This window comes from Limulus polyphemus, unplaced genomic scaffold (genome assembly GCF_000517525.1).
Source record: "Limulus polyphemus unplaced genomic scaffold, Limulus_polyphemus-2.1.2 Scaffold41, whole genome shotgun sequence".
NCBI lineage: Eukaryota > Metazoa > Arthropoda > Merostomata > Xiphosura > Limulidae > Limulus > Limulus polyphemus.
In genome coordinates this window covers 1,278,497-1,291,002 of record NW_013665651.1, presented here as the reverse complement: position 1 = coordinate 1,291,002, position 12,506 = coordinate 1,278,497, and the positions used below count along the sequence as shown (strand labels likewise).

Sequence of the window (12,506 nt, the reverse complement as noted above, 5' to 3'; positions counted from 1 at the left end):
ATAACTGTGGCTTGGTTTATTTCAAAGAAAACACAAATAAAACAACCATTTCAGCAAGACTTTAATTTATAAATTTCGATTCATAAATAAAATTTGTTTTCACAACATATTAATATACATTAAACATGCATGCCATGAGTTGAACAACCAAACCTATAATACTGGTCAACACGGGAAAAACACGGGGTTGTGCAAGCCCAATACAACACTCCTGGTAAATCACACCCGCCGATGATTGTTAACGTGGAATACAACAAGATAAAACACAAAGCAACCTTTGAACCAGTTGTAAACACTATCACAAATTACAAATCAAAACTTATTCTGTTATATTCAACCAGTTAAAGTAACATTGGTTAAAATAAAACATGTGCAGGATAAACCATTCAATACAAGAATAAACAAATCGACGATAAATAGAATAAAACAATCCTATTAAAATTCCGCCAGAGTGCAAACATTATATCGTCGTCAATATTTTCAAAGCACACAGTTCTACAGAAAATACGTATCTCTACTGTCGCCATGGTAACAATGAATATTTAAATTGAGCTTTTGTGTCTATCAGGAATTGACACGTCTTCAGCAACGCCGAAACACATTTGAGTTTCGGTTTTGTCACTTCTGGAAGAAACTAAAATTATCTAGGCCCTCTGAAGAGCCGTGGTTACTAAAACAGCTGCTAACTGTAGCCTGGGATCTGTTGATTCCAGCAAATATTCTTTACCGGATCTCAGCTGAACAGCTACATTATATAGAGATGAAATAAAAGAAACTAGAATCGTATAATAAGTTAACTTATTAAGACTTATGAGTGTAAGTGCACAAGTAAGTTAACCTAAAACTTAAGAGTGTTAAGTGTACAAATCAATATCAAAGACCAAGATGTGCGGGTTACTGGGTCTTAACATCTGATTTTAAACACGTAAAGCTATCACCAAATCTGAACAATATATATCAATTCCTACTTTATAATACACGAAGTATATTCACACATCTTTTAATGATATCACGTGGTCTTGACTCTGCATCAGCACAACAAAACAAGGCAACTATAGATAATGAAACAAGTCAAAATACTGTAGTTGGAAAAACAGACAAGTCAAGAACATTTAGGTGATATTTCTACATGGTGTATGTTATAGGTTTTTTTGTATTTTAATATTAGCAGTCCTTAACAGATTATCATCTAGTGATATTAATTAATATTTTTTTCATAGTATCATTTTCACAGCTTTTAAAAACAAGGAACTTTAAAATATATTTTCATTAAGTGGCTCATCTTTACATTAGTGGTGCACAGAATGAAATAGGGTTTTAAAGGTCAGTTCTTAAAATTGCAAGATCTTGGCGCCCCTGAGTAACGCCGAATGCACGAAAATCAAATGTAATGAAAATCAAAATAACAAAGAAAACACATTTGGCTATTATTCTGGGATATAACTCTTCAATTAATGAACTAAGTTTGTAATCAGAAGTAACACGCTTTTTGACGATAATTAAGGATAAAACACTTCTATTTGAAATGCACAACAACAAAATAGCCGGTTTAAAGACTGGCCAAGGCTGATAAATTGAAAATGACCAGTAAATGCAAAAAAGAAAAAAAAACAGGTATCGTAGTAGCTAAGGTTTTTATTCATACAGACAATCTTAGAAAACATACACAAAACAAAAGATGTTGTATGAACCGTACATACTTTGTTATTCTATGTTACGTCAAAAGGCACTAGACACCTCTGATTATGTCTTCTTTTTTTTATAATTTAAGCATTGATGTCGTCACATCAAGTTTGGGTGAAGGTATAGTCGGACTAGTGCTGCCACACGTAATGTGTAAAGCCTGAAACCGACGAAAATCAGAGAAATATGATGATATTTTTACATCAAAATCTTCGAGTTTCCGGGAAATATTGTGATACCTTTTGTTCCATGACATACTTCACTTTCCACACCACCAGATATAAATACCAGCCTTTCTTTGATAGACTGTTGGAAGAAAGAACATTTGTATGATGTAAACAGACTTGATCACAGATGACTTACAGTTCAATTCTTCTCTTAACAACACAAACGTAAAGGCCGGGTGTCTGTACAAACGTAGCTTCGCTCAAATTAGCTCCAACGTTAAAGTTCTCTTGTTCAATTTAACCTTAAAACAACAGTCCACATATATTAACTCGGCAACAATTGACTAACCATATTCATATATTGAAACACAAATGCCACAAAAACTAAATGGGGTAAAACAACAACACTTTTTAATATTTTACAACCTTCAATTCATTAAATACTCTTCCGTATTATTTATATTATAATGTGTGTGTGTAACCAATTTATAAATTTATTTCGAGAAAACCGGTATACGCACATCATCTTTCAAACTTTTTTTTTGTGGGAAAATTGAGCTAATTTACCAGGTATATACATTTTTATTCTACTCAAGACATCTGGAAACCATTTTTTAACAGATGCGTATTACAAATGGTACAAGGGTGTTTACTAAATTAAATATTAGCCTAATGGATGCTTATGAAAAAATGATTTAGGTTTCATTATGTAGAAAGAACATAACAGAAGGGGCCAAAACACGTGTTGTTTTTTTCTTTCATTTCTCTTCATTTCTTTTTAAATTAGGTCCCTTGTTTCTCAAAGACCGGTTTTCACGAACAAAATGAATACAGCAACCCACACATCAAAAAATAAACAAACAACAAACAAAAAAAAGACAGTTTATCAGAAGTATTTTCTAAATTAATGTAATATTTCATACTCAGTAGTCTTGTGTAGACTTATTGCTTGTGGTAATATACTTTTAAAAACATAAAAACCCGTTAAAATGTGTTATTAACTGCACAAAAAAACAATAATAAAAACTCAAGTTTTACGTACTGTTGTATAAAAAAAAAACACGGGTGAGTCAATGCACTTTTATATCTGAAAGATACAAATGATTTGTTTTATTTTACTAAAATATAAGGCAGCTGGAAGGTGTTCTTATGGATACGTTATTTAACACTGAGTGTCGAATAGCAATAAATTCAAATCTGAAATAAGAGCTGGAAAAGTTTTCTCATTATGCATAAAATTACAAAATGGAATGAGCCTTCCTCATTCTTACTCTTCAGTGTTTAAAATAGGCCGTACACTTTAATAATTTTGATGACATAAGTTCAGGATGAAGACAAAAATAAACACTCACCTGGACATGGAGTTAATAACAGAAGGCAGTGAGTTGTATTAGTGTTTTGAGTCGACATGGTAAGATTTGTTTTTTCTCTCTCTCTAGTTTTACAAATACAAAATGGCAGGAACTGAGGCTTGTCATCACTTTGAGCGAAATAAATAGTTTTGTGCTATACACGGAGAGCTCGCCTGTGCCTCCTAGATGTAATTCTTTAGTATCTCAAGTATTAAATTCGATACAAGGTTTGTAACCTCCAACATCTAGGCACTTACAAAAACCAAGTGAAAACCTGAATTCCCGCCATTTTCAAAGATTATCTGACTATTTTTATCAACTAAGTAAACATTTAGTTCACACAATGCACGTATCAAGAGTGGAGGGTCAAAATATATTTTAACACAAGTAGGCATCACTTTCTTACTCTATTAACTTAACAACTCTGGGGTAAATTACGTTTAAAGACTTTAACCTGATTGTCAAACCCAGAAATGACGTTAGGTTAAACTACTATTTCAGACATCAATCTTGTTTTTAAACCAGAGGTAACGTCCAAAATGTCTAAAGGCTTAGCAAGGGTTTTAGCTTTCAAAACATCTTTAACAAAGGGTATAAGGGAAGTGACTTACTATTAACTAACTGACAAAGGACTAAACACGCATGCGTGTAAATCCGTGAAACCAATGCTATGAGTAATGAAAATAACTCAAAGAGTTTTATATTTTTTTAGCAAGATTTCTTTTCGGAATCATACAACAGATATATGTTGATATATTCTAAACAATTTCTATCGGTTTTACCAAAATTATTTTATATCGCGCAACCACGATAATGATACTTTTTGTTCATGCCGACAGCACTTATATAAGACAATCCTTTGGCCAGTTTGGGATACAGCATATTTCCTATCATCTATGGCCGCTTTTTTTTTGCTACCATGTATAAATGCTGATACTTAAATACTGTTCTACATTCTAACTCACAGCCTTATAGAAAACAAACACAACACACACACAAAATTTCAAAATTTGGGAAATATATAATTCAAGCGCTCCATAACATTTGACCATTTTCAAGAAGTTTCCCTTGAGTCCGAATCTCTACCGGTTGTTATACTTGGGGTTTTCATTTGCCTACAATCAGAATCCTTTTCTGTTAATATACCTGAGGTGCTATTGTCCCTAGAATCAGTATCCCTATCTGTTGGGAAAGCGTTCTGATTGACTACACATTTTCTCATATGTTTCTCCAGAGTGCTGGGAACTGAAAACGGCATTCCGCAGAAGCGACATCTATACACATCTTTACCCATCCGACCATGGGTTTTCATGTGTCGTGTCAGTTTGGAGCTCTGTGCGCATGCGTAACTACATAATTCACATTTGTACGGCTTTTCTCCAGTGTGAGATCGCCTATGGACTGTTAAGTTACTGCAATTCTTGAATACTTTCCCGCAGAATTCACACGTGTCATTTCTACCTTTCTCTTTAGGTTTGGAGGGAAGGGTTGATGTAGGGGTACTAGTTCCTGGAAGGTTGGACGTCACCGCCATCAAGGCACTTTCACTGGATGATCTGTGATCAGGTTCTGAAGAGGTTACACCCCCATAAAAAAGGTCACGGCGACTGGAGGTTACAGAAGGTAGCCAAAGTCCTGCATACAGATTATCTCGCTGGTGGTCTCCAAAATCGAGCCTTAGCCGCTTAGTTTCTTCAAAATGGGTATCAAAAGCTCGTAAATTACTCTTACCTAAGTTAAGTGGAGGTTGGCTGAGGGCATTATTGCCTTCTTCCCTAGATGATCGTTCCAACCCATTTTCAGGTAAAATGCTAAACTTTCTTGAAGGGGACCTGTCAACTGGTGCAGAAGACGGTCTCTCTTTCTTTATTAAAGACTTCCCAACTCTGTTTTCTTCCAGAGCTTGCTTATAGGCCTCATTATATTGCTGAATGTTGTTGAGTCCAATTTTTTCCATAACTTCTCCCAGCAAAGACTGTTTTTCTTGAGGTATCATAGGAGGTTCGATATTGGAACTCTTCTCACCATTTTCGTCTCCAGTACAAAGATATGAGGAGTTATTTTTGGGCCCTTTCGTTGTCAAGTCTTCAGCTGTTAAGTCTTCAGAATCATCTTCTTCTATTTCATCCTCCTCTTCCAGTTCTTCATGCTCATTTTCGGCTTGCTCTTCATAACCGTCTTCGTCCTCTCCAACATTATTTGTCCCACAGTCTTTACTAGTTGAATCTGGAGTAGACCTTCCTGAGCATACACTTGTATTTTCTGCTGAATCTGGAGAACTCTTTCGATGAGTTTTCATGTGCCGTTTCAGCTTACTAGCTTGAGTACAAGCGTGATTACAAACGTGACACTTGAACGGTTTTTCTCCTGTATGGGATCTGCGGTGTACGATCAAATTACTCTGAAATCGAAAGGACTTGCCACAAAACTCACAAGACTTACTTTTGGGCGATTCTGATTGGTCAAAAGCCCTCTGACTTGGAATGGGAGACAGAGACTGAGACAATATTGGAGCAGAAATTGACTGAGGTGTGCTTGAAGGAGTAGAAGGGTGAGGGGAGAGCTGGTTGGAAGTCAAGGAATGAGAATATGGAGACGTAATTTTTCGAGAAGGGGTTGAATTAGGACTTGTTGCCCCTGCTAACTGTCGAAGTCTCTGAGAATAAAAATCCAGGTGTGATTCAAGTCCTAAACCTATATGAGGTCCTCGTGGTCTATCAAAACGGTTTCTATCAAATGGGCTATGCGAATCAAAAGGATTGAGACCTATTCCTGCAAGATGATTTAGTCGGTAGTGATGATCACTAATGAGATCCATTCGGAATCCATGACTAGATGGACGAGAAAGGTAGTTGGGGGTGTTGAGCGCAGGGCCGAACTGTCGTTCACCCAGGGGTATGCGGGGAAGTTGTAGATTTGGAAATGGAGTAGCATCTAGGCCAACGGAAAGGGGAATTGATTGTTCTTGGCTAACAGGAATAATGGCGAGAGGGGAAGAAGTATTCGTGGGTGAAAATGATACTGGTGTTGATCTTGGAACTTCTGTTAAAATCCTTTCTTTGTTGTTTGCCTCTACGTAGATTTTCAAGCCGTGCATTTTCTGAACATGTTGAACTAGTAGCCATGCTGAAGTGAAGCTCTGCTTACATGTTGAACAAACGTGGCTGCTCGGTTCTGAAAAAGAAAAAAAAATCAATTGAAACCCATATCCAGACAATTCTTTCTCTACTTTTCCTCCGAGGATTATTTAAATCAGTAAAAAAGAATAAAGTTAGGCATTACATGTTCTTTCCATTGCACAGGAAATTAAAATAATCCAGTGGTCATCAAGGTGTTATCCATCACTGTCACGACCTCCTGTCGTGATCTGGGAGGAAACCCACGGCTTTGCAAACTGATAGCTGGTGTCTTAATGAGGCAACGTTCTTTCCATTTCCACTGGGTATAAGCAGCGCAGAAGGGGAGGATCAGTAAAGTTTAAACTGTAAAATTGAAGGCATACCGAGGATCTTTTCTGACCGATCCGCACAAGAGTTCCGCTACTGACATTACTCGAGTAATGGGTCATCAATCAATCTCAGAGCATGAAAAAAAAAGTATATCTACGAGGAAGAGGACTGCTTGTGATTTACGCCTATCCTAACTTCCGCACCAAGTGAAAGAGATCGAAAACTTTTTCAAACAGCATACCTATCAGAGTGGGTAAACAAGTCTCTCCATCCCTTTTGTAAATCGACAATATCCGCCTAGCTCGTGCAAGAAGAACACTGCAAGCCTAATTTCTCAGTGAAGACTTGGATGCCAAGTCATACATCAGTCATGTGTTTGAATTGTGTAAAACTAATCTTTAAAACGTTTTGAGAAAGCAGAGGATTTAGACATCATTGATTGAATTTCTATTTACTTTCAATTCAAAATATCACACTGTACACATCCCAATGATAAATTGGTTTTCAAACTGTATAGGCATTTACCAAAACGAAAATATCTAAAGTAAAAAAATAAAAATAACAATCTTCATATGCTTAGTATTATTACTAATGCCCTTAAGTGACACAACGGAATGTCTGCGGACTTACAACGCTAGAAACCGGGTTTCGATGCCCGTGGTGGGCAGAGCACAGATAGCCCTTTGTGTAGCTTTGTGTTTAAACATCAAACATCATCATTATTACTAATAATTTTAATAATGTTTATCTCAATAATATAATAAATATTATAGTAAAAAATGCAATAAATGGAAATGAAATGCAAGAAATTATTTTTCTGAAGTCAATACCTGGTCATTATTTTCACTGTTATCTTTAGTTTTACCGAATAAGGGTAATATTTTAAATGTCATAGCAATCCTCTCCATGTGATAAATTCGTGTTTTATTCCTCATGAAATGTACATCTTAATGTAATGTTTTATATAAAAATAATCAAATTTTCCTATTTGTTAAACTCGTGTATTATTTCTCAGGACATCCTTAATAACATGTTTTATAAAAACTAAAAAAAAAAAATGTGCTTGATTAATGATAATTTTTACCAAAAAAATCATAAGTTTATTTATTTTTACAATTAATCATAATTTAAGAAAGAGTTAACTTAAACTGGACAAGTTTTACTTAAGCTGCTGCAAAATAATTCAGGATGTCATAATATCATGCAATATTACATGAAATATAAAACCCTCACCCTCCAGTGCCACAGTGGTAAAACTAAAGGATTATAACGCTAAAAACCGGGTTTTGATACCCTTGTTGAACACAGCACAGACAGCCAATTGTGTAGCTTTGTGCTTAATTTTAAACAAACATAAAATATTAGTATACTCTAGTACATAATATATTTAGAAAATAATTATAGAGGTACGTATAATTAATACAGAAAGCAAAAGTAATGTATACAGAAGAAACACTTTCTAAGTGTAATTTTACAGTTCATGCTGAATTTATTTAATTTTGCATATGCTACTTTTGTGTTGTAATCGCCCGCCACCCCCATACAATATATATATATATATAATGCCTAATTTTAAAAACCTTCTTTTATTTTTTAAAGCATAAGAACTTAATTTTGTCTGAATGAGAGAGTCTTAATTGAAGCGTAATGCCTGAAAAAAAAAACAACACTCATCGCACAGTCGTACACATTTTAAAAATTGTAACAAGATTCTTTTGAAATGCATAGTCCCAACCTTGGAAATTTTTATCAGCTATACAGTGAAATGTCAGGGAGAGTAATCTGTTTAGAAGCTTGATAATTGTATATTCACGACAAAACTGATAATCATATCAGAATAAAACTTACAAAGTGATAAATGAGAAAGTTGTAAGTCACATTGTTACGAAAAATATTAGATAAATTTAACAGTAAAGAACAAAACATCTCGTAAAATAGGCTATTGTCGCTTCCTTGTTTCTTTCAGCACTTTTCGCAAAGCTATATAAAGCCGTCTCTAATTTTGAACTGACAAGTTAGAGTGACGGCAGCTAATAAACAGCACCCACCTTCAACTCTTTAGCAAGTATTGTCTGATCGAATAGTGGGATTTAACAGTCACTCTTATAACGTACTCATGTCCACAAAGTGCAGAACACGTTTTTTTACGTCAAGGAGCCATGAATCACGAATCTCAGGATTCACAGACCAAGCATACTTACTACTATGCCACGAGTGGCCCATTTTTGCTCACATCCAAGTACTTTTGTGTAATATATAAAAAAGTGTAATACAGCCAAGCTGCAAACAAATAAATAGAGTTACTTTTGGAAATTCTAATTCAGTGTCTTGTAAAATATTTTTTAAACTAAAATGTTTTATGACCTTAAAAACAGCACAGTGCTGCATCACCATTCGACAAAACTTGTTCAGGGCTGTATTATCTTAAACCAGTTTATTTTAGTGTTTCTTTGTTTAATACGCTGTGTTCTCAACGGGGATCGAGTATTAGACTTTTAGCTATCTAATTTACCTCCCAGTTTTTCTATTATTTCTCTCTCTCTCTCTTTCATTCTTACTGTAGAGGAAGAAGCAAACTTACAAAACACACTTAAAATATTTAAAAACACAGAGTGTAATACTCATTTTTAAGCGTGATACAGAACAGTTTTTTTTCTTCTTCCAATTACTGATGTTTGAACCGTTCAGATAGTACCTGCAAAACTTTTCCGTCCAGTGTTTAAAGACAACAGTTTTATCAGTTCTCTGAAGGCTAACCGAGTCCTTAAAAACTCGTGTTTTACTGCTTTTTGACTGTTGGTAAAATAGGAAACTACAATACGTGAGATTCCTTGCAATAAATTCTTGACCACTTTGTTCCACTGACAAGAACATGAGAGGAACAGTGTAAGTCTTTCACCAAACCTTATAATGTGGGGGTGGAAAGCGGTGGGCCAGACAATGGGTCTGCCCCACGCCAGTAGTAATCTTTGCTTCCTTCTGGTCTTTTGTCACCTCATAAATTTGTGCTCTCCGCCTAACCATTTAGTGCAACAATTTGAAGTGTTTGCTCTATGAAAAAATCATTCGTAACCGTTGTTGCCTTAAAAGATCAGTTGAAATGAAGTTATTCAACTGTTGCCTGCCACTGGTTTATTGTACGTATCAACCAGTACGCCGTAGTGAATGTAACACCAAGTTTCAGATATCTACGTCGTCATTTTTATTTATAAGAATTTCAAAAGATGAACGAATGTACTCATCTGATCATGTGTAAAACCGTGTTTCTTTAACTTTACAAACGGCCGCATCATTGTACTTAAAAACAGCACCCAGAGAACTATGATCTATAAGTTTCATTTGTTGCACGCATAGAAACTCCACATTCGCTCATAAAAACTGATATTGCTCCACCTAGAAACTGGCATGTAACTATAGAAACTGATTTACGTAAATATAGAATCTGTTAGAGCACTTACTAAAAATTGTTGTTTTTACAGATTTGGAGAATAATTTAGCTCTAAGTAACAATCAGGAAAACATTCAACAGTTATTTTTCTTTAAGATTGTGAAATCGCGTATCAATTATCTGTTTTTGAGATATATTTGGACTTATTTCCCGAATAGTTGAGTATCATTACTAATAACACTGAAGGTTTCTACTGCGTAATTAGGTCATGAGATCAAATTTTAATATTCACTTAATTTTTAAATTAATCATGCAATGTCTGGCTAAAAAAAAAAAAAAAAAAAAAAAAGAAAGAGAGAGAGAGTCAAATGGATAATTTCAATAATCAACAACGGTAAATGTCTCATCCAAACGACTTTTGTCCCGACCTGAAAGATGGAAAAGGGAAGCAACATTATAAAGGAAGACTGACTACGTTTGATTGATAAAAGTTGGAGACTTCGAGGGAGCTGTTAAAGCACCGGTAACAGGAGAGATTAGAGAAACTTCCTGGTTCGCTGAAAAACAACTAGAAATGGGAAGGGGCAAGCATAAAAGTATATGTGTTAAAACAAAGATATCACAAATATTAAATCGTAATCTTGAATAAAAAATCAAATTATAAAATTGTGTTTAAAATTATTAGATATTTCAATAGCAATATAGATTTAAATGTTTACTGTGTGAATGTGGTAAGCAATATGGACAGTTAAGATGAACAACGTACTTAAAAAAATATATACATGTTATAAAAAGTCCATAAACATGATATGTGAAATATCCATATCAAAATGCTGCTTAAACTTTCCACTACATCATGTGCAAGTATATCTCAGTAAATAATTTAACTGGGTTAAAAAATGTGTGTTCTAAAAACAATAATCTTTTATTAAGAAAAAAGATACCATAAAAAACGCACTCTGCACATTGGGGCCGTAGGTGTGCTATAAAAGTGAAATCCCATTGTTCCATTAGAATAGTCTAAGAGTTAGCGCTGGGTGCTGTTGATTAACTACCTTCAATCTAGACTATCAGTTCAAAATTGAGGATGGTTATATGAAGATAGCCCTTGAGTAGCTCTGTACGAATATTCTAAACTAACAAACAAAAGCCTTCTCTAGAAAAAAAAAAATTTCTTAAAATAGTTGTAAAGAAGTATAATGTAATATGTTTGTGTTGTCATTTGGAAATAAAGTAAAAACCGAGTTGTTGTTTTTTTGTTTCAAACAGTGATTACCCTGCATTTACAGCAAAGTCATATTGTCCATCTTGGGATATTAAAAATGCCAAAATATCGCCAAATTCAGTAAAGAAGGGTTGAAAAACACTTGTAGCCATCCTGTGATTCTTTCGTTCAGCTCAACAATCCAATCCCTAGAATATCTTGTGTTGCCCACCATGCAAGTTAATGTATTCTGCATGTGAAATAAACAGCGTTTTCAATGAAATAACACATTTTAATGCTGTGGCCCTTCTGACCTGGAAAATGACGTAAACTGTCTCAACGGCAACAGTCTATAAAACATGAAAAAAATTCCACTCCAGGCACAGCTCCAGTTTCCTCTCGTGTGGGGAAGTGGAGCTTGGTGCACGACCCATCCCAGCACGTTCCCCCCTATCGCCGGCCCTCTTCCAATCATATTGTTACGTTTCATCACATCTGATACTCTGAAGCAAGTAATTATGTTTACTAAATTACAGGTTTAATTCTAGCCGAATATGTGAAGAGCTGTAACAGTCACCGTCCAAAATAATTTTATAACATTTATACAAAAGGTTTCATATTGTATGCTTTATAGCGTTATGTAAATATCTCGTGCCAGGTTGTTTAATTTGTAGAAATAAAAACTACTGGGTGGAAAGTACGTCATGGTAGTCAAATGGGCGTGAATACGTCCAAATTACGTACAGTACAATACCAATCTTAATGTATGTAATATCTGTATTATGATAGGGAATAAACCGAAATCATGTTCATTCCGTGTTTAATTTCAATCTCCCGCCCAAATGTAACCAACAAAACTCGTCACATTGTAAAAAGTTTGTCTGTATTTTTCCTTCGTGGAAAGGTTTCTGATTCTCGTTGAAAGTAAGCTGTAATTATATGCGTTCTCATTAAACTGGAATGCAGCAAAACATTCACATGATCGTTTGTGTTAAGCGAGTTTGTTTGTTTTCTAAGTGACTGATCGTCCACTATAATATTCCACTTGCAACGACCCGGGACGATTAAATCGAATTAGTTCCAGGGGTTGGTAGGGAAGGACGAGCTCTATAATTACTTCTCACTCACTCACTCACATAATTACCATATCACGCACAGTCGTAATTTGTGGGTTTGTGGTCAATCATTTCCATAAAAAAAAAAAAAAAAAATTTTAAGCCAAAAAAAAAAAAAAACGGATTTGTAAAAAAAAAAAAAAAAATT

The 12,506-nt window shown here is 34.8% G+C and overlaps 1 protein-coding gene across 2 annotated transcripts in view; it reads right to left on the bottom strand.

The window, feature by feature from the left end:
* Positions 1-1,620: 1,620 nt before the first annotated feature.
* Positions 1,621-12,506, bottom strand: part of LOC106461866 (B-cell lymphoma/leukemia 11A-like) — a 111,623-nt gene continuing 100,737 nt past the window's right edge. For both annotated transcript variants that reach the window (XM_022389093.1, XM_013921733.2), the window contains exon 3: positions 1,621-6,376. In XM_022389093.1, coding sequence (XP_022244801.1) covers positions 4,257-6,376 — 2,120 coding nt within the window. In that variant the 3' untranslated portion in view covers positions 1,621-4,256. The remainder of the gene's footprint in view (positions 6,377-12,506) is intronic.